Source organism: Martes martes (assembly GCF_963455335.1).
Source record: "Martes martes genome assembly, chromosome: 2".
NCBI classification, from domain to species: Eukaryota; Metazoa; Chordata; class Mammalia; order Carnivora; family Mustelidae; genus Martes; species Martes martes.
The window spans coordinates 191084636-191108305 of NC_137889.1; the positions used below are offsets into that span (position 1 = coordinate 191084636).

General features: G+C 35.0%; 1 protein-coding gene across 10 annotated transcripts in view; it reads right to left on the bottom strand.

Annotated features, from left to right (window-relative positions):
- Nucleotides 1–1867: 1867 nt before the first annotated feature.
- The window catches only part of EPHA5 (EPH receptor A5), a gene marked incomplete at both ends in the record, with an annotated part of 340499 nt that continues 318696 nt past the window's right edge, over nt 1868–23670 (bottom strand). For 8 of the 10 annotated variants that reach the window (XM_080797649.1, XM_080797650.1, XM_080797657.1 and 5 more), the window contains 3 exons: nt 1868–2042; nt 10151–10306; nt 13295–13488. In XM_080797649.1, the coding sequence (XP_080653775.1) occupies nt 1937–2042; nt 10151–10306; nt 13295–13488 (456 nt within the window). Of the gene's footprint in view, nt 2043–10146; nt 10307–13294; nt 13489–23670 lie in introns of those variants that run through there. The other 2 variants (XM_080797651.1, XM_080797658.1) reach the window with 1 other exon arrangement.

Consider the following 23670-nt stretch of genomic DNA (forward strand, 5'->3'; position numbering starts at 1 on the left):
TTCCTTTTGTTTCTTTTCCTTTTTTTTTTTTTTTTGCCATGTTCTTTAGCAAAGAGTTACCCTACTGCTTAAGTAAAAAGTGGGCAAGGTAGAAAGAAGTTATTCCTTAAAGGTTTATTCCTCCATGTGCTACATTCAACTAAAGCAAGTGCTTGGAAAAGACAGAATACCATTAATATCATGCCGATATATTTTCTATGGATTTCATTAATCCAGACTACTCCAATATACTATTGCCCTTGATAATCATAAATAGGCTATATTTTGTTCAAATGCGGTGCTCCTTGAATAATCACATCATTCTATGGTTTCTATAAAATGTAATACTATAAAAAATTGTTATTTCACCAAGAAGCTCAGTTTTGTTCAAATTCTAATAAGCCATAGAATTTATAACACAGAAGTCTGTCTTCACCAAGTGTGGCACATAAAATGTACATAGAACATATCTTATATTCCTTAATAAGGTCAACTAAATAATACTTTGGACTGGTTTATCAAAATAAGTTCAATTTGATGAAACTGAATATAAGAAGAAATTACCAAATGAATAAACAGCCATCAATTAATAAAAGTTGTTAAGTTTTGAAACAAGGATAGATTATATATATACATATATATGCGTGTGTGTGTGTGTGTGTGTGTGTGTGTATATATATATATATTTCATTATTCCATTGCTGACTTAGTATCAAAATTTCTAGGGCTGAACCACAAGGGAAATGGTTACAAAGGATTAACACTTAGGGGTAACACTTAGTGCTATGTGCCTGGATTTAACAACATTAACAGAAGCCTGCACAGTTAAATCCTTCTACATCCTGCTGAAAACGTGCCCTTCGGTGTCAACTTTGCTTGACAAGATATTTTCTGGGACTCGGAAAGGTGAAATTTCTTACAGGGGTGCAAGATTAATGGCTAGAAGAACTGCATTGTCACAGATATCACAAAGTGTTTTCAAAAAGCCAAAGGGGATTTAATCTTATAGACATTTCCTGTTAGTGAATAAAGAGATTTAGTAGCTTTTGGACATATGAGAGGAAGAGAGACACAAGCTTGTGTTAAATTTTCGTTTTACTGCTTCCCTACCTCTCCTATTCATAATACACTGTGGAGCACTTGTTCCTGTATGTTGCTCAAATTAAAACTATTAAAAATGCAAGCAGAATGATAACGCACACATGTGCAAGCATCACACACAAAACTGCAACTTAAATTGATTCCTGGGTATATAGCAAATTATACAGTATATACACATTTATTACCCAATGGTTTCTAGAAGAGCAACTAAAAGTAAATTTTATAACACAGAAAAATAAATATACACCCTGTATTGTACTTGTCCTTAATCAAGCAACATATTTATACACTAGAGTCTATAACTTAACGCTGTGTAACAGCATTTTAAAATTACAAAAGAAGGTATCTATTAAGGAATTATCTAATCATATTGCTCTTCAATACACTTATGTAGACGATTAAGACTTGAAGTAAACGTCAGTAAATTGCAGCTTTTGTTAGCCCACAAATGGCTATAAACTTTTCCTTTCAAGTAGATTCTTGGAAGTTTTGAAAGGGGCTGCCTTAATTCAGTCTGTAAAGGTGCTATATATAGTTATATTTTTCACTTATAAAATTTTGTAGAAGTAGTGGAAAGGATTTTCTTGTTGCAACATAAGATAATGTTTAAGTTCATGTTTTTATTCCATGCAGGTTATATTTGCTTCATGAAAAATGAAGACACTGAGGAAGATAAGGAGATTTTAGCAAAACACTGATTACAAATTCTGTGGCTGAAACAAATGCTCTCCTAAGGTTTAGAAATCACTGAGTTTTCCCTTTTTCCCTTTTTTTTTTTTTTTTTGTTAAAATAAATCTCGGGGCTTGTTTACAAAGTGCAGAATCGTTCACTGGACGAAGTGACATTAAAATGAAGTTACAATGGCACCATCCCATTTACCAGCTGCACCTTCATTTCTTGAAGGCTGTTCATGATCTTCTTCTGGTGACCAACAAGAGTCACTCCAAGCCGTCTCAAATCCCTGCATGAAGAAAGCACACATTGGATGTATGTATTGATTCAACTAGTAGCACACCTCAATATTTCACACGGCAAAGACACAAACATTTTGCACAAACTAGTTAGATTACAGTCCCAATTTAGATACATGGGGTCCAATTTTCAAAGGCAGGTTCCCAAACTGTACCTTGAAAATCTGTTTGCAGCCAAACATATAATTCATACTATTAAGGAGAGCTATCATATACATTCTCCCCCTTTTGGGGGCTTCATTATTTTGTTGGCACAGAGTGGTGGAAACATACATTTGCGCATGCTTACCAATAACATTTAAATTAAAGGTACAATTTCATTGAACGATTTTGAAAATATGGACCTACCATAGGAACAGTAACTTTCTTTTTTTTTGATAAAAGAAGGGAGCATAAAATATACTTTAGAAAATTGTACAGATAAGCAGCTGAAGACCAAACTTCAAATGACTCAGTCAGTACAATCATTTTATACAACAGAGATATCTTTACGGGATAATAATCACCACGTTGCTCTTATCCTACTTCCAAATATTTTATTTTTTACTTGGAACCCAAAGTACTAGCGCTTTCTTCCTTTACCAAATAATATCTAGGCTCTACTGGCACTTTGAGCATTCCGAAGATTACACACTCTCAGAAAGTCTTTTCAACCAAGATACATCGTTATTGTTTCTTTCAAACAAGCTTATTATTCAAAGAAATTATAAATGTTTAGATTTCTAAACTAACAGCGTATTATGGAACCCACAGTCAATGCCAATGGTTATTAATTGTTGTTTCATGGGATACTCAGAAATCCTATACCCCTAGGGTATGTATTTGGCAAATAAAATTATTCAGGTATGTTTGGCAAGTGGTAACATTAATTACAGGGGAAATAAAAACAAATCAAGATTTTTAAGTGACAAAACTATTTGCCATATTAGATTTCTTTAGACAATTACTTTATTGAATATATTATACTCAAAGGATATTTTTGCATTCAGAGTATCTTAGAATTCTTTAGAATTGGATACAATGACATGAGAATCATTGTATGCCAAATTGGACAGCTTTGGAAACAAGTAAATCTCTTGATTTACAGAGAATAGAAATTTTGAAAATGGGTACAGATGTTCTACATATATTAATATTGGAAATAATTGCTTATTTAAATAATATCTTAGGTTTCTTTTTTCTTTTATGTTTTCTCAGTTTTTTAGGGGAGTTTTAGCAAATGGCAGGTAGCTAAAAAAAAGAAGCAATTGAAACATTGATACTTAGGGTGGAAACATAGTTCTTTCTTTCTTAGAATGTGAATATTGAACATTAGAAAATATTAAATCTATAAGACAACAGAGTACAAAATTATGTGTCTGTGTGTGTGTGTGTATATATATAGACAGAGAGAGAGAGAGTCATGGAAGATAATCATTGGCAAAAATTAAAAGAAAACAGTAAATAAATCACTTTGAAACAAAATCACTGTTCTTAGTTATGAAATAGGCTATAAAATAGATAATGACTAGCATAGGGATAAGAAAAGCTTGAGTCTAATTGTCTTTCTTTTTTTTCTTTTTTCGACTACATCAGTTCCTTAGCTTTGCCCCTGTTAGCATTATGGGCTGGATAAATCTTTGTTAAAGGGGCTACTCTGTGCATTATAGAATATCTAAGAGCATCCCTGGCCTGTATCCACCAAATACCAGAAGCATTGTACCACTGTTGACTCTTTGTGGTGACAAGACAAAGTGTTTTGCCATATGTCCTGTGAATAGAAAAATCTCCCCCCACTTGACAACCATTGCACTAATATAAAAATAATAGGTGAAAATTAAGATGTCTTTTTCCCGTATGCTAGGAAAATACATAACTCCATGACATAGACTTTTTGTTAATCATTCGTGGATGAGAAAATGAAGGCTTAGAGAATTTAAATCACTTGAGTAGATAACACAGCTAGCGGGTAGCAGGGTTAATACTAAAACCAGGAACCAGATGCCAAAGTCTGTACTCTTTTAATTTCTCATTACTCTGAGATACAATTTTGAGCAAAGTACTTCGAATTACATACAATCATTTATTCATCTGTAAAATGAGAATGCTCTAGTGATAACATCTAATATCGAAAACTCTAAAAGAAAAAAGACATTTAATGGTGGAAACTGAACACATACTTCTTTGAGGTTATGGTAACCCAATCTACATGGCAATTTCAGTTATGAGCTAATTAACATTCTCATGTTTTTACACCTTATGAATCAAGAACTGTGTCGATGTGGGTATTCATGGGTGCTCACTAGCATAGTGACCTAAGTCAAGTGAGAGAACTAAAATGTCTTAACCTGGAAATAATCATTCCCTGCTAGAGAATTTAAATAATTAGTAATCAAAATGAAGTTAAACATACGTTTTATCCAGGTTTGAAAGTCCTGATGTTATATATATATACTTAAATTGTACAATTTATATGACTAATCCAATTATTAGGAATGAGCTTTTCAAAATAATCATTACAATTTATTCTGAAAGACCTGAGAAAGAAATTATAGGTTTCTCACTGAAATAGCATAGGTTTTGAATATACAATACCAGAATCTCTATTTGAAGTGTGTTCATGTGGGTGTGTGGGGGGGGGGTGTGGGTGTGTCTGCGTGCATGCACATGCTCCACATTCGAACATTTGGTTGTCTCACTGACATTAAACTTCTGGTTTAACTTATTTTTATTTCCACTACTTTAACTTGTTATATTATACGTAAATATGACTTCATTTTATCAAAATATCTTTGATTCTTTTTTTATGATTATTTTAAAAAAAAAATTTTAAATTTTTTAATAAACATATAATGTATTTTTATCCCCAGGGGTACAGGTCTGTGAATTGCCAGGTTTACACACTTCGCAGCACTCACCATAGCACATACCCTCCCCAATGTCAAAATATCTTGACCGACCACAAGAAAAGCTCTGTTTCAGTGTTTTGGATATTTAAATTTTTTATGACATCTATATCATGTTAAAGAACAGATGTTTTGAGGAATCGTATTTGATTAGTAGATGTAGTTATACAGCTTGTGTTTATAGGCAAATAAAATATTTCTTTCTTCAAAAAATTTCATGTATCTAGATTTTAGGTTAATTTTTTTAAAATTTTCCCAGTGAGTTAAATATAAGATTTTATTTCAAGGTCAACTTATGATCTGATTATCTCCTAAGATGCACATGGATATTTAGACCACAGAAATTCTCTCTCTCTCCATTTGACCTGTTTCCCATCCCTCTTTCCATGAAAGAAATGGAGTTATAAAAACACAGCATCGCATTTTATATATTGCCATAAGTTATGTGTGTCTTTAATGGAATGCTGATGTTTTTAAAATCTGACTTGTCATTTCAAAAGCTGTCAAACTACTGTGCAGAAATTTAGAAATAGCATGATTATAATGCATGCAATATACCTATGCCTCTATGCAATGTGATTTTCAGTGAAAAGTTCGGGGAAAAATAAGATCATTTCTGCAAGTTAAAATTGTTCTCAAAAGCAAAGAAGTTTCTTAAGAAATCCTGTTTAATATTTGTTCTAATTATATGACAAATGACAATTAAAATGGTATTATAAAAACATTCCTAGAAAAGGTTAAATAACTTTACTCCAATATTGTAAGTGCATTAAGGTATTTTAAGCAGTTTTGTTTCCTACTTTCATGATTTCTAAGAATTGCCATTTTGCTCTTTAGAGTACATATTAAATTGTCAAGTTAGCAGTAATAAAGTGAGAGAAATTTGATAAAAATTAAAGTATTTTGTGTTTAATGATGAAGTTACCGCTCTACTTACAAAATTTTTTTCAAGATATGCCATTTTACTCATTTCATTTTTCTATATAGGAAATTTTATAGCTAGGTAAAATTTTAAGTGTATTCCATTGATACATATTATACTAAATGTATCATAACCATGTGTAATCTTAAGTAATACCCAAAGCCAATTCTAATGATGATGAACTATATTTCAGCAGAAGCTTATGAATTTAAACATGATAAGAAGAGTATTGTTACATAAAAATAACTTGGCTTTTGAACAAAACACAACCAGTTTTAGAAAAGCTGCAAATATAATGAATTGCCATTGATGTAATTACATTTCAGCATATTTTCAAATGTTACTCCATAATATTAAACAATGGAAAACACTGATGCTATGATACTAAAATGGCAGAATGGAAAATAGAGAGTAGCAAGAGGTGTCCAGTTGAGGTTGGAGCAACTCTTGATTATTCAGGATTTAGCTCATTCATTTATGGGTAAGTCATTCCCTCACTTCTTCTCCCTTCTGCTTTACACATCTTTCAGCCATATCACTGGTATTTATCCTACCAATACTGGCTGGATAGGAGAAGGGAGAAGAGAGATTAATAAATATTCATTAAATTCCAGTGTTTATTCTGTCATAATTTGATTATGCAGTGGTAGGTTTGAAATTTTTGGTTCCTTTAGAAGAATCCTGACAATCATTTATATAGTTACTATACAAGATAAATACATCTGCATTTGGCAAAGATTAACCATGACTGGTCATGGTTTTCAGTGAGTGAGACATAGTGAGACTATAAACTAGACTAGAAATTTTAGCTACATTATGAACTACAAACTATGAACTAGACTAGAAACTTTACCTTAATTATGTAGAATGCAGAGGAGAGTAAGTACTCCAGTGTGTATTTTATGTATATAGTAAATTATGCATGATGTCTTTATTGATAAGAAACCTACTTGAATTAGTGTGCATACATTTTAGCCCTAAATTTGTAAAACTTCCATTTTAATAGTCTAAGACACCATTTTAATAAATGATACTAGCATAAATCTCTTCAATTTATATACAATTGGCATAATATTTAAATTCATTTGATTTTGGTCATCTTCTGAATAATCAAAAGTTGACAATACTGGTCTGACAACAAGTTAAAAAAGCAACTGTACTATTGTCCTTAATACAGATCTTTGGATTCAATTTGCAACTCACCACAAGCTTATAATTCCCCCATCAACCAGAAGTCCCTACATTTACACACCGAAGTACAGATCGCACCATTACTGCCACAACAGTTGTTCTGTGTATTATACACAGAATAGCAAGGTTTAGGCACAGAGAATGGCAGACAGAAACACCTAAGGTTGAAAACCACATTGCTGAATACATTTTAATTCTAAGATTGCTAAGTTTCTCATTTCCTTTCCACATTAAGCCATATATGATGTGCTGGCGTTAAAAAAAAAAAAAAAAAGAAAGAAAGAAAGAAAGAAGAAAAAAGAAAGGAAGGAAGGAAAGAAAGAAAGGAAGAAAGGAAGGAAGGAAAGAAAGAAAGGAAGGAAGGAAGGAAGGAAGGAAGGAAGGAAGAAAAGAGAGAGGGAGGGAGGGAAGAAGGAAGAAAGAATGAAAGAGGAAATCACAAACAAAATTAAACTTTTATGAAGGAAAATTTTTATCAAAGTATGCCGTTCTGAAAAATTGTAATATTTTCTATTCTTTTTTCTAAGCCCACTATGAGAACAAATTTGATGACATAAATTCTAACATAATGTTTTAGTTTAAGTATATGGCAGTTTGATCTTTTGCCTTATAGTAACTGATCTTAACTTTTTCCTCCGCCTAAGCATTTATCATAGATATACTTCCAGTTCTCAGTTTCTATTATGCCTTGGCAATAGCACTGACAATAATATTTTATCATATTATTATAGCATTATGCAGCCTCCATAAAATAAGTGTTTGGATATTGGGTAAAGACCATGTGTAAAAAATCATTATCTAAATGTTTAAGAGCTTGTCTTTTTCTCTTTTGATATCCCAGCAACTTTGCCACGTGTCTTCAATAATTTTTTTTTTTTTGGTGAAAGGCAAGCAAAATGCACAGACAACCTTTCTCTTATATTCCTGACCAAGCAAGTAAATGATTACTCACTATTCTGTGAGTTATTTAAATGATGTTTTGATAAATATGTTCTTATAAAATAGGAAAAAATGTGGTTAAAAAATAATAAACAAGGACATATATTTAAAGCTGCTAGAAATCAACTTCACCGGATTTGAGGTTTGCTGGCTCAGTTTCCAGTAAGGAATGGGCAAGTATCTGCCCAGGAACCTGAAGCAACGGACACATGGAGACCAGTATCTCTGAACAGGATGATGTTAGCGAGTGTCCTAATTTCACTTTACTATTCCAGTTAAGGTAAATAAATTAAAAGACAAAATATCTGAAAGGAGGCAATATAACAAGAGGCAACAGGATACCAAAGCAATAGAGACAAAGAGAAGAAGCTGAACCAAGTAGAGAAAAACTGATCAGATAAAAACTACTAGAGAAGAGAAATGGGGTGGAGAACCATAATTAGAAGATAATAGAAGGCTATTAAGTCTTGAAATAAAACATACAAAACGGAGAGACTTTGGGGAGAAAGGAGTCAGCAGTAAGTCAAGAGAAAATAATTAAAAGCAGTAAAAAATGAAACGCTAAAATAACGTTAGTTAAAATAGTCAACATATTTGGGGCCCCAAAGAGATAAAGTAAAAGAGAGATAGTTAATGCAAAAACCATTATTTGTGTTTAAAACAATTCTGTGAAGGGAGAAGCAAAAAATAGTGGATGTAAATATATACATATATAGGTATATGTGCTATTTTAATAAAAAGAGAGACATCACTTAATGCAAATAATTTTATTATATATTTACAAGTAATCTGACATTGGGTAGAATACCTACAGTATCATTTTAATATAAAATGACAAATGACTTTAATAAATTAAAATGACCATTTTTACTGAAAAATTAAATAGCAATCATGTAAAAATAGTTTTAAATTATCAGCAAAATTTTCTGTTTACTATTTACTATTTTAAATATAGCACGAATGAGTTCTTTGAGCATTCAAAGAAATAATGGGCAAAGCATATGTGTCATCAAATAGATACAATTTGGAGGTGATGGTGGGGATGAAATTCAGCAAATTGAGAGAGCATGCTGAGTAGTGAGTTTAGGTCCCATAGTTACAGGTAGGAGGAAGAGAAAGGCTGAGAATGTGACATTATCTGGTGACAAATGATGGTACCCTGTTACCTTTCGTGTGGATGGACCGTGAATTCAATGAAGAAAAGAATGCCAGAGTAGAAATGGTGAGAGACAATTGCTCAGTGTTCATATTATATGAAGTAATGGAATAAGGACTGTGGTTCAGTGCTTTAGAATGTTCTACCATGTCCTAATCCTTACAACAATATTTTAACCTTTGAATCTATAGGTAATTTAAAGTAAGTTATTATATTCACAGGTTAAAACATTATTCGTGTTAATGTCAGCCGGATGGCACCACCATACCAACAGATAATTTTCACAAATAACAAATTTTAGGCTAAAACAATTACACATACAGAGTATATAATAAAATACAAACAACTTACAACCTTAAAGAATTTGATATTTAAGTCTAGTGATTTTTATTTATAAGATTTGATAAATGTTATCTTAAACGTGCAAACAGAAAAGGGCACAATTGGTTCCACTGAGATTGTACCAAATAACAAATCAGAGGCAGAATCTAATACATCCTTGTATTGCAAGAATTAAGGTGCACCAGTTAGAGATTAGATGAGATTCCTGCCTGGGAAGCTTCGTTTGAGCTGTTGCTACCCAGATATGCATCATAGCCAAATTTTAAGAAAATGTTTGGTCGTTACGTAGGACTAGCCACACCAATTGTGCTTACAGTTTGTTTTGTAATTACATTCATATCACATAAGTACCAGTATAAAAACTTTGTCAAAAAAACATCTTTTCCACAACACAAAACGCCAGTATTTTGCCAAGGAGCTGTTATTCCAATTATTCCAATATTCAAATGTAATTTGTTTGAAGCAAAGAAGCAAAGATACTGGCCACAAGTAGCATTAACCATGCAGTTGTTAACAATACAGGCTAAAACAGAAGAGGCTTCTTTGAAAGCTGTCACACACGGACAAAGGTTAACTGATTTCCCTTGACCTCATCCAGATTGGATTCTGAACAATTTTTCTCGCCCCAGCAATTATGTAAAAATTATCAGAAAAATTACTCACTCCAAGGTCACCTGAGCCACAGCGTCCATTGAACTGTATCCATTTTCCATGAAAATCTCTGTATACCGGCCCATTTTGATTGCTTCTAGCCATTCACCTACTGATCTGTAGGCCCCAGATCCCAGTGGGCTATGTTCTGCCAATAAATTAGATACCCTAAAACACAGAAAATAGCAATATTAAAAGTAACACTTTAACTCTTTTATAACGAATTGTGATATTAGCACACAATCAATAGAGTTTTGTGTTTATATTTATAGGGAAAAATATACTAACATGGAAGAAAATTATTCAAAATATAGAGCAGAAAATTCAGATTTTTTTTCTACCTGTAGTCAATGAAAACTTACAATGGCTTAAGAAGCAAGTGTTCTGTGATATGAAACATTAGCTAAAAATTCCATGTGGTGATTTAGATTTTACTTCTCATTATTGTTTTTTGTTTGTAAAAATAATACAGAAAATGCTGCCAAAATTAGATATGAAGGGTAATTTGTGTAAAGCCAATTGCTCCTAGACTTTGCTAGAGAAACTCAAGTTCATTTATGCTAATTTTCCAGGAAGCTCAGAAGTTATTTATCCTTCAACTTTATGCTCTCACATAAGGGTACTTGTTAATTTACAGTAATAAATGCCTGTTACCCCTTTTTCTGACTTTAAAAATTGGAGGCACCTAGGACTTGGCCCTATATCTTCTCTACTGAGGCTAGAATTCCATTCTAGGCAATTTTACCCACTTTTATGCTTCACGTAGCATCTATTTTTCTCTAATTTTTACCTTCAGCCTACGTTTCTCACGTATTCATACCGCTACTTCATACCTCCGTATTTCTCGTGGGAATATCCCCTCAACATGTCTGAAACCACACTTCTCATCTTTTTCACATCCCTTCCCCATGAAGTCTTCCCAACTCTAGTAAATGATCCAACAGTTCACTCATCCCTTGTCCTCAGTCTCCTCACAATCCACCGTTACGTGAACTATCCATTCTACCTCCAATATATTGCACATCTGACCACTCCTCTCTATCTCATTTGTTGCCACTTCAGTAGCAAGACATGTCTTACCTGCACAACTACTCTAGCCTCAGAGTTACCCTCCCCAATTCTATTCTTACTCTCTACTGCAAAACCAAAGTTGTTCTTTAATGTTTTTATTTTGTTCAATATCTCCCTCCTCCAATAGTGCGTTGCTCAAAGCTGTATAATCAGCACCTAGTTCCACAGCATGACACAACATGGACACGTGACTATCTGGACGAATAAATGGGTATCCTGTGATTTGTAGCCTTTAAGCAGTGGGAGTCAAAGATGTGATGAAGATAGAAATACAGGAAGAAATATTTGGAAAGTAGGACCCTGAAATTGAAGTTATGAAAGAGTTGCAAATTTTAGTAATAGCAAATTCTAGAACATGACTATTAGAAGGAGAGTTCAAGGTAGGACAGAGACCAAAATCATTGAAAGAGAACATTTCAGCGTATTGAGAGATATTCAAACGTCGTCTGCATGTTTACAGAAATCACCACGTTTTTGACATGGATGAGAATAAAGGAAAAGACAATGAACAAGGACTAACACCTTTTAGAATCAAGATTGTAGATGCCTGAAAAAAGGTGGCTAGTAAATGGCATAGTCTAAAGCCAAATCTGTTTAAATGAAACCTAGCTAGCTCATTCTATATATTGCACACAAAAAATATGAAAATTTTTTGGAGATTCTTAAACTGCTCCTAATTTATAATGTTACCAATATAAACTAATGCAATCTAGAACATCTAATGTCTTTTTATGGTTTCCTTTCTTTATGTCTGTTTGTGACAACATAATTCAAATAAGTAGATGAAAGAAATTCTTAGTGTTTACGTGATAATAAATAATTAAAAAGCAGATATTTCAGGAACAACATAAGGAATAACTGCTAAGAAGAGAAATTCACCACTTGCTACTACAGAACGTTAATGATGCTTGAACAGAAGTTGAAGATTCATTTCTCATTTGTATTTAAAAATGACTTTTTGCCTAGTAAGCAAATGTTATGTCGGAATCATAGGACTTAAGCAACGTTATCAACAAATTATTTCTCATTTAGTTCACACTAATAGGCAGCCAATTTGGTCACACTTCTTGTAAAAATTAAAAACTGCCTCAAATATAGTGAAAATAACAATCTGGCAATTTTTTTAAAAGTACAGAATCAATTTTTTAAGGGATAATTATGTAATTAATCAGGCTAAAAAGAAAAGCATGTTTTATAAATATGCAGGATTATTTAAATGTATCCATGTGCATTCAGAATTTTTTTAAAATGCTCATTTGTTCATACCAATCTTTTTCCACAAATTACTCATTTATCAGCTTCAAGTCTTGTTGCAACTTCACAGTGGATGATTAGCCAAATATCTGTATACAACCAAATACAAGCAAAGAATCTCTAAAGGAGTTGTCATTGTTCATAAAATATGACAGACTTTAAAATCTGTTATAAAGAAATCAAAGAGTAATTATTGTTAGATACCTCTGGTTTACGAGATGCTTATTTGTGCTTATTTGGCTTTTCTGTGTGATCTCATAATCTTATTTTGCCCTATACACACCTGTGTGAGATCCAAAACACATCAAAGTACACACATTTGGGCTTTTTAAAAATATTTTTTAAGATTATTTATTTATTTGAGAGAGAGAGAGAGAGAGAGAGCACACAAGTGGGACAGGCAGAGGGAGAGGGAGAGAAAATCCCAAGCAGACTCCCTGATCAATAGGGAGCCCGACCTGGGGCTTGATCTCATGACCCTGAGATCACCACCTGAGTCCGTGGGGAGTCTGATGCTTAACCAACTGTGACACCCCGGCACCTCTCATTGACTTTTTTTTTAAATGTACCTGAACTTGGCTACAGTCAACATTTTGTTAAAACTGGCATTTTCACTGTTAGATTAGGCATCGACGTTTTTAATTATTTAAATTATTTAATAATAATATTTTATTGTAAGAGAATAACACTACGCAAAAACTGTATTTAGATAAATTCGTGTCCCACAGCTCCACAGATTAGCATCCATAAAAATGATTTTATTGGTTTAATGTTGATGGCATCAGCGTGAATGAACTACATTAAGAAAATCTCTCCAGTCTGGCTTCCTACCTGCTTGATGCATTAACCAGCGTCTTCAAGCTACTTGGGTTCCGTATCAGCTTATCCAGCATGTTGACGATCTCATCAAACTTGGGCCTGCTATTTCGGTCCTTCTGCCAGCAATCCAGCATTAACTGGTAGAGAGCAGCAGGACAGTCCATGGGGCTTGGCAGACGGTAGCCTTCCTCCACCGCTTTAATCACCTGTGGAAAGCAAAAAGAACCATCCTCAACACCACAAATTCAGTACAGAGCAGCTTGAGACATTTCCTACTATCCAACGTTCGTCCTTTCTTGGGTTTACGTTTGCAGTAATAACCAGCATCACTGTCTTTCAAATCCCCGGTTACTTCCATTTGCTACAGAGCAACATAAAAAAGTAAATATGTCATCACAATGTAAAACAACAGGTTTTCTTCACATATCCTAAGGAAAAGAAATGGTGATCATTTTTAACATAAAATCTTGATGAAGGGCGATTGGTAAAATTAATTGACATAAAAATAATGTTCATGTTTGATTTATCCTTGCCTTCTGGAATCAAACAGGGATTACATTTATTAGTGATTTTTCTGAAAAGTGAATGCCTTTTTAACGACAAATTATGGGCAGATACATATTTTTTAAAGTAATGGAACTGCAATTTTACTTTAAAAGAGACTTTCGGATGGTAAATGATGGATAAGTCAAGGCTAAATTAGCATAACTGTCTCATATATCATTTAATAATGTCAAAGTCTGTCTGTTTATTATCATCTACTGATTTCTGTCAGGAATTTGGAAAGACTGCCTAAGTAGCACAGGTATTATAAACATCACTGATCTTAAATAAAACCGCGCATATGAGTATTGGTCTGATTGTGAAATTGTTTTATCGAAAACATTCATAATGTTGCTGCTACCATCAAAATGTCTCACTAAGGAAGAAATTCATTTATGCTTCTGAACATAATATAAGTTTCATTCTAGAAAATTTAAATATTTAAGTGCTACTAAAGCCAACAATAATAAACACATTTCTCAAAATCCTATTGTGAATATTTCCTTAACAATTAAAGCTAATTGCATTTTTTACAAAGATTTTAGAGTTGACCTGACAAATACGTGTGTGTGTGTGTGTGTGTGTGTGTGTGTATACATATATATATATAATTAGAATAGGAAATTTACAGAAACCCTTTTGAAAGATTGGGAAGAAACCAGTCTCTCAATGATAAAGGAAATGGTATTTGAACAAAAGCATGGAAAAAAGATGACATGGCGTGTTTAAGGGACATTTATGACACAGAGGTAGAGGGGGAGGAGAGAATGTATCTGAGATAAAGCAAGTTCAGACTTCTCAAACGGGATGGCTGTTGCTCTTTTTTTTTTTTTTTTTTATTTTTTTTTTTATTTTTTTTTATTTTTTTTTTTTAAAGATTTTATTTATTTATTTGACAGACAGAGATCACAAGTAGGCAGAGAGGCAGGCAGAGAGAGAGGGGGAAGGCAGGCTCCCTGCCGAGCAGAGAGCCCGATGCGGGGCTCGATCCCAGGACCCTGAGATCATGACCTGAGCCGAAGGCAGCGGCTTAATCCACTGAGCCACCCAGGCACCCCTGTTGCTCTTTTCTTTAGGCAAACACATTTATGGGGGTAGAGAATGATGACCAGTATAATTTGGGGCTTGTTTTATTTGGGGTGAGTGGCAACACCCAGATGGCAATTTGCAGGAATCTGGCTAGGGTGCAGGAAATATTAGATATGATAATGTAAATGTGAAAGTCATCCTCACGTGGTCACAAGTTGAAGTCAGACCTGGCATATATCTCCCTGGGAAGGGCATACAATGAAAGTTTCTGAGAAGTCCAAATAGTTAAGTTCAGGCAGAGGAATAAAAAGTACTCCAGCACTCCAAAAACAAATGGTCAGATAAATAACTGAATAACTATGAGCAAAATTCCTGAGAGTCACCTACCACCTTAGTTAATTCAAAAACAATATAAAAGATTAAAATGTAAACCATGGTAGAAACTATTACAAAAATGGTAACATATCATTGGCCTACCTAATGTGTAAAAAGTTCATAAATATTGAAAAATAAAATGATTTAAAAAAAGATTCATGAGAAATAGATACTAACTACAAAAGAAAAAAAGTCTAAATAAATTTTGAGAAAATAATTATTCTGTTTGGTGAGCAAATAAAAGAGCAAAAATGAAAAATTAAAAGTACCATTTGAACTTACATATTGAGGGACATTCACTTTTTATTAATTTGCTTATTATAAGACTTCTCATTGCTGATGTCAGTGGCTATTATCTTTAATAACATATATGTACCAAAATAAAACGTATTAATATAGTTTAAGTCATGAAATATTACACTATGCAGTGAGAACAGTGCTTTTTACTTACTTAAAACCTGGTTTATTTTATAATGAATTTTTTCCCAAAGCTGCTATCAATAAGCTCTATTTTTTCTTTAGCACCTACATTTTTTAAATATTGTCTTTCCTCCACTGAGGAGCTAGTCTTCATATGTGACTATGAAATGAATAAATTAAACCAAGTCATTAGTTTTACAGGAATTTTATAAGTTATTTGATTGAGACATTATTTCCAGAATATATTACTTAATTTTATTTTCAGGTAAATTTATATATAGAAATATAATATCATGTCTCTAAGTTAACTTAAGTACTTGGTCTAGGAAATTAGGTCACTGAATTTAATTCTACATTTATCTTTAGAATTTATCTTCAAAGTACATTTAAACTATAACTTTAGATTTTATATTTAGACACACTGATTTTTTTTTTCATTTTTAATTACTGTTTCCTTCATAGTTTGGGAGAGAAATGAATGGCATGTGTACTCTGATAGTGAAATGCTTGAAATCTATCAAAGTGCAATTTAGGCTTTTTATTTTATCATAAAGTTTATAACGTATAATCAAGTGAATCATAATCTCAATTGACTTTCTTATTGCTACTACATGTGTTAATGTGGATGGTTGAGATAGACAAAGGAAAGAAACAGAAAAAAGAAAAAAAGACAACCAGAAGTTTGACCACCTGGCACCAGTTCATATGCACTACATCTGAAGTACTTTTTTTTAAGATTTTATTTATTTATTTGTCAAAGAGAGAGAGCACACAGGCAGGGGGAGCAGCAGGTTCCCCGCTGAGCAGAGAGCCTGATGCGGGACTCAGTCCCAGGACCCTTGGATCGTGACCTGAGCCGAAGGCAGGTACTTAACCGACTGAGCTACCCAGGCATCCCAAATCTGAAGTATTAAACTATGCATTTCCTTGGCATTGTGTAAATCGACAGTCTGAACACAATTTTAAGAATGCTGTTTCTTGGGGCCCGGGGGGTGGCTCAGACGGTTAAGCGTCTGCCTTCGGCTCAGGTCTTGATCCCAGGGTCCGGGGATGGAGTCCTGGGTCAGGCTCTCTGCTCAGCAGGAGCCTGCTTCTCCTTCTCCTCCCTGCTTGTGCTCTTTTTCTCACTATCTCTGTCACTATCTGTCTCTCTCTCTCACGAATCAACAAATAAAATCTTTTTAAAAATGCTGCTTCTCTTAATACATAAAACTTCAATACTGAGTACCCAATATGACACTATTCACTTGCAGCAAGCTGACTCCACTGGACCCATTTTTTCATCTCAGGGTCAGTGGTTTTGTCCTGTCATATATATATACCCATTCTGGGCACAGTTTGCTTCCGCCGCTCACAGAGGCTCAGCCAGCATTACAAGCTTTACAATGCTTGATCCACAAACACTGAATCCCACACAGCATATCGCTCAACGAGGGCATGGACTTCCTAGTAAAGAATATGTGAGAGTATCACATACTCACTGATGCGCTGGTAAATAATTAACAGCTGGTTCTCCTTGGGGGTTGGGAGGGGCAACATATTTGTAACATTTTCTTGTTTATGTGGTATGAAGACTCCTTCCATGTCAAGTGCAACTATCAACATGATCTCATTCTGAAAATTTGCTAGCTGCAGCCACTACACATAGTTCACAATATGTTCATCCATGGGGCATTTAAGCTGATTTCACACAATTGCGGCAGGGGAAAATACCTGTGGAACCCAGCTGATACACCTGGGGCTTCTTGTTACTCTTTTGTAACAACTGTGGCCTGAAAATGCTAACCCCCAAGAATTAAAGATGTATTCAGGCTATCAGTTCAGCCACGATGACCTGCCAGATTGATAAATGAGGGGAATCCAGACTGGAGAGTAGAGGAAGGAGAGGCAAAGGACCTGAGGTCCTGAGATCAACTGAACCACAGGGACTACAGTGATTCCATAACGGGCCTCTTCTGAGTTTCCCCTCAGGAAGTTTCAGAATCCACGGACCCATGAAACAGATGCACCCTGAACTTGGCTGGGGAAGTAGGTCTGTGCTGCAAAGGGTGCAGAACCTAGCAATCATGAAAATTTGTCTCTCAGATCTTTAGTTGCTACACGGCAATTGATCAACAACCCTCAGCCCTAAACATTGCAAAGCCATCATCACATTTACACCAATGCCAAGCTCTGCACAGGTTACTTCCAGTCAGTTATTGAGCATGGCAGCGATAATAAGATAGGCTCATTTCTATGTGATTCCCGTGACAGGCAATATTGCCACAGTCTAACACCTCTCCCAGCTATCCTTCATCCCTCTTCCTTACAAGAATTGCTCTTTCATGGTACTAATGTATATCGAATTCCTTCTTGGCATAGGCTTCTTGCAGGACTTAGACTGGCCCAGGTATTATATCATAGGTACCATAATACAAACTGTACATGTATTATCTGCATTTATTGTTACCATATATTTGCAAGATAGACATTATTATACACATCTTATAGATGAAACACTTGAGACTCCAGAAGGTTAAGTAATTGCCCATCTTTACAGCCAAGAAGCAGCAGTGGCAAGATTTACACTGAAATCTTCCTGGCAAGCAAATCTGTGATCTTCCTATCCGGGTGAGGAGTCACATCATTGGAATTATTTCCCAAGGAAATAATATGGGAGAGTTATGGATCTTACCCCATGGAATCAGATTTTTGTGTTTTGATGAACTAAGTTCTACCTAGGTTGCGAGCGCTTATGTTATTAGGTATTTACTTGAAATCTCACTTATGAGTTATTTTGTTACTGTGAGACATGATGCTCTTCAGAAGTGACTAAAGTTTAAGAATATATTCCTGGAGGGGCACCTGGGTGGCTCAGTGGGTTAAGCCGCTGCCTTTGGCTCGGGTTGTGATCTCAGGGTCCTGGGATCGAGTCCCGCATCGGGGTCTCTGCTCAGCGGGGACCCTGCTTCCCACACCCCCCGCCTGCCTCTCTGTCTACTTGTGATCTCTCTCTGTCAAATAAATAAATAAATAAAATCTTTAAAAAAAAAAAAGAATATATTCCTGGAAATAATGTCAGATACTATAAAAATAGTTCCAGATACAACAGTTTTTTGTAGGATTTATTTCTGTTTTCAATATTTATTAAAGGTATGCTGACTATGTCTTTTTCTTAGCACATCAATCTTAGATCCGTAGAATTCCAGAGATTAAAGGGATCTTAAAAATTCTCTCTATTTTGTAGTGAAAAGAAGGGCCACCTGTACCCCAGTGTTTGTAGCAGCAATGGCCACAGTCACCAAACTGTGGAAAGAACCAAGATGTTCTTTGACAGGCAAAGGGATAAAGAAGATATGGTCCATGTATACAATGGAGTTTATGCCTCCATCAGAAAGGATGAATACCAACTTTTGTATCAACATAGACAGGCCTGGAGGACATTATGATGAGTGAAATAAGTCAAGCAGAGAAAGTCAATTATCATACGGTTTCACTTACTTGTGGAGTGTAAGGAGTAAAACAATGGACAATGGGAGAAGGATAGGAGAAGGGAGTTGGGGAAAATCGGACGGATAGACTGTGGACTCTGAGAAACAAACTGAGGGTTTTGGAGAGGAGGAGAGTGGGGGTTGGGTGAGCCTGGTGGTGGGTATTAAGGAGGGCATGTGTTGCATGGAGCACTGGGTGTGGTGCATAAACAATGAATCTTGGAACACTGAAAAACTAAAATAAAGTTAAAAAAATTCTCTCCACTCCCTTTATAATCACTACAACTGACCAAGAGTTATAGATTCCAAAATGACTGGCTTTCTTTTCTTTTTTTTTTTTTTTTTTTGTACAGAGAGAGAGGGATCACAAGTAGGCAGAGAGGCAGGTACAGAGAGAGGGGGAAGCAGGCTCCCTGCTGAGCAGAGAGCCTGATGAGGGGCTCGATCCCAGGACCCTGAGATCATGACCTGAGCTGAAGGCAGAAGCTTAACCCACTGAGCCACCCAGGTACCCCCAAAATGACTGGCTTCCAGTTCTAGATTTTTGTCTCTTATTTTTGTTGTTGTTTTTGTTAAATAGCAAGATACAGGACTTTTGAAATTAAATATTGACATTTCTTTATGGATCACTATTTTCCAAAGGGATAAGAATTAACATGAGGTTACCAGTCACTAAAATAATTACTTTCATTTAAGGGCAGGCAGCATTATCCTTAGAAGACTAATATTATCTTCAAAGACCAATATTTGTTTGTCAAATGCACTCATTTTAGATACTATTTTACTGAGGCTAAAAGTCAAATACTTTGTTCACTGTCAAATCTTGGTAATATTCAGTATTTACCTGAAAAGTGAATTCTTCATACTTTAGTTAATTATAACATGTTGTGTGCTATCATAAAGTAGTTATTTTGCCATGAAATAGTCCAGTGATAAAAGATACATATACCAGATGTATATCTCTATATATCAGTAATTACAACAAAGAATAGGAAGAGGATGAGAAGCACACCCGGTGCAAAGTAGGTTGACATCCTTTTGGGTCAAAAATTCTTGCTGTCTTAGAGTAAGATCTAGGCCAACAGAAATAGTAGTAGAAAACTGAATGTCAAAAAAAAAAAAAGAAGAAGAAGAAGAAGAAGAAGAAGAAGAAGAAGAAGAACAAAAGTAATTCAAGTAATTCTAACATGAGAAGATTGAGAAAGATAAATGAGTTTTTTTTTTTTTATTTTTTAAAAAGATTTTATTTATTCACTTGACAGAGACAGCGACAGCAAGAGAGGGAACACAAGCTGGGGGTGGGAGTGGGGGAGGGGAAGCAGGCTTCCCACTCAAGAGAGAGCCCAATGCAGGTCTTGATCCCAGGACCCTGGGAACATGACCTGAGCTGAACGAAGTCAGACACTTAACGACTGAGCCACAGAGGTGCCAATAAATTAGTTTTTAAAACATTTTATAATCTATGTGCTTAGTATATTCTATGTATTCATACATTTCCTAATAAATACAAGAGAAAGACTGTCACTAAATAAAAAAATGCAATGCTAATAAATCTCTTATTTTGGTCTTGATTTTAAGTTCAGAAAAATGTTGACATTTAAAATGTATTCTATCAAAGAAAGAAGCTTCTACTGACTTCAGGATATTATCTTAGTTCATGGAGTTCATGGTCTGATATTAAAATTATCTTAGTCATTCTAGCTTATTTTTATTATGTGTTGTTATGTTTTTTTCTCTGTGATGACGGAGGCGCTCCTATATCAAAAGAAACTGACTGCAAAAAAAAAAAAAAAAAAGAAAGAAAGAAAGAAAAAGAAAAAGAAAGAAACTGACTGCAGCATCCTGTCTCCTTGACATAGTGGAAAGTCTCCTCTGAGAGATTTAGAATATTCTGCATGTACGGTAATGTCATATTTTCATGTTTCAATGCCTTTTTAGAATCAGGTAGTATCTGCAATGTAGAGATTATGGGATATAGCATTCAAAACACCAAATCAGTATTTCTAGCTTGCTCTTTGAGAATGTTTTTCCCAAAGAAATACTCAATGATCATGATTTTCAAATGCAGTAGATCTGTCATGTTTCTTGAATACAAATTGGGACAGAAATTGAGGGTATCAAACTTAGTGCTCTACATAGAAATTAAATTCCACTAACGAGTGTGAACTTGTGAGAAAATATATAACTTTTATTGTACATTTTATTAAAATCAGACATTTTAGGAAGATCTGCAATTGTATAATCATTTACTTTATTTAGATTCTTGGAAAACCCAGCCAAGGCCAAAATTTTACTTTTTATTGTTATAATTTCCTGAGCATTTATATTAGCACTCCCTTTTATTTTTCTAAATAGTTTGAAATAAAGTTATCTGATTTCAGATTCTTGGAAAACCCAGCCAAGGCCAAAATTTTACTTTTTATTGTTATAATTTCCTGAGCATTTATATTAGCACTCCTTTTTATTTTTCTAAATAGTTTGAAATAAAGTTAACTGGTAGAATAGCAAGACTCTCAAATGGCTAAAATCAGAAAAATAGATGTGTCCCAAATCCTTTGTACCTCCCTGTTTCTAGGCCCGACTTCATGTAACTTTACACTGTCCGTTCACAACAGACAGTGGGACTGGACCAATCCCTTGATTGAAGCATTGGCTAATGGGATTTCAGCAGATACGTTACAGAAGGAGGAGCCGTTGGGATCCCTCTGGCCCCTCAAGCACTTGACAGATGAGTTCACATCTAGGCTCGTCTGCAGGTCTCCAGAGAACCACGAAGGCCACATGGATTAGGCAAAGGTGCGCCGGTGTAGACCAGCGAACTCCAGGAACATGCACACACCCAGTTAAGATCAACAGGAAAACTGACGAGCGTTCACCTCACATCATGTTGTACTGTGGTCTATAATTTTATTTGTGATAGATGCAACTATATCAGGTATAATTGCCCATAATGGAGATGACAAGGCTATACATAACGTACACAGAGTTGGGAAGGACTAAAAATTCTGAATGACAGAATGAGAAGTCAAAATATTGTAAGTTTGAGAAGAAGTTAACTAGTCAAATAAAGGGTAAAGGTTGTCTTTGAGTGAAGACATGGTAGAATAAAATACATTCACAAACGTTAAAGGAGAGAACGGCATTAACATAATCCTTGAGAAAAGTTGGAAGCCAAACTGTGAAGTATGCTATAGTTCAAGTTACTGTTTGGCATTTTTCTGGAGAATAGTAAATAGCAAATAGGTGTGGCCTTTCTTTAGACTAAAAATTCAGAGTAATTTTTATGTATTGAGTTGACTATTTTATACTCATTCAAAAGGCTGATCTAGGCTTATTGGTTGAAAACAAAGGGAAGAAGTAGACATTGATTCAATCAGAGACAGTGCGGTAGTTTGGTACACACATTTTAGAGAATCCTGTTTAAATTTCTGGTGTAACGATTATTATTATTTTTTGTGACCTTAAGAAAGTCACTTAATCTCTCTAAGATCCATTTCTTAACTTAAAAACAGGAATAACAACAGCATCTTTCTGATGAGTTGTCAAATATATAATAAGAGTTCAGTGATTTTTTTTTTTTACCATAGCCCTAGCCCAAAATAATAAACCTAAAAAGGATACTATGTTCTCCTAAATTTAGAGAACTATAAGTCAGCACTCCTTCCCAAAGCCAAGTTGAGTGGGACACAAAGAAAACCAATTGTAGCAATTTGTAGTAACTACAAAAAAGGGAGGTTGGCTGCCTTGCTATAGGCTTGTTGAGAAGTAGGAATGCATTAAGCCCAATATAGTGTTGCTATCAGAGAAGAATGCTGTGAAATTACTCTTGGAAAGGCTGAAGTGTGACCCTGGTTTCTCACCCAGAGAGATTTGAAGAAGGCAGGCTGGCTGGAGCCGCCCGCAATCATAGCCCAAAAGAAGGAACAATGGCCGAGCAACCCACCAGAAGGGGTTTCCCGCCAGTGATGTATACACGTGCACTGTACGGTGAGAGACGGTGAGGTCGGGAGCAGACAGCGAGTGAGAGGAACTGTGGGAAGTCCCATGCATTCTCACCCTCTAGTGACCTGCAAAGCGAGGGTTTTCCCTCGGAGTCTGTGCAAGAGCTCTGACACACACCTCACTGGAAAGCCAGTGTTCGGGGATCTGACCGACAGGAGGCATCAGCAAACACATAAAAACTACCCTGCCCTTTCTTTTCTGCATATCCATCAAGGACAACTCTGAAAAATCCAGGTACAAACTTTGACAGAGGAGGAAGAGGAGCAAACACGTGACCATTCTTCCTTCCCAGTCTAGGTAGTGAGGGTCAGGCTGGCTCTGTAGATGCGGAAACCACTTTGAAATGGATATGGCATTGACTTTGATTTAGACTGGACTTGAAATTTTATATCTGAAATTGAATCTTAATTACGGGCATGGGACTGTTGTTTCAATAAAATGCAGCTGAAGAGCTGTAGTGTCTGTCTAATAACCCCTGAAGGCATAGGAGTGGGAGATTTTACCGAGCATGGATGGAAGAAATAATTGGAGGAAAAATAAATGCTTTAA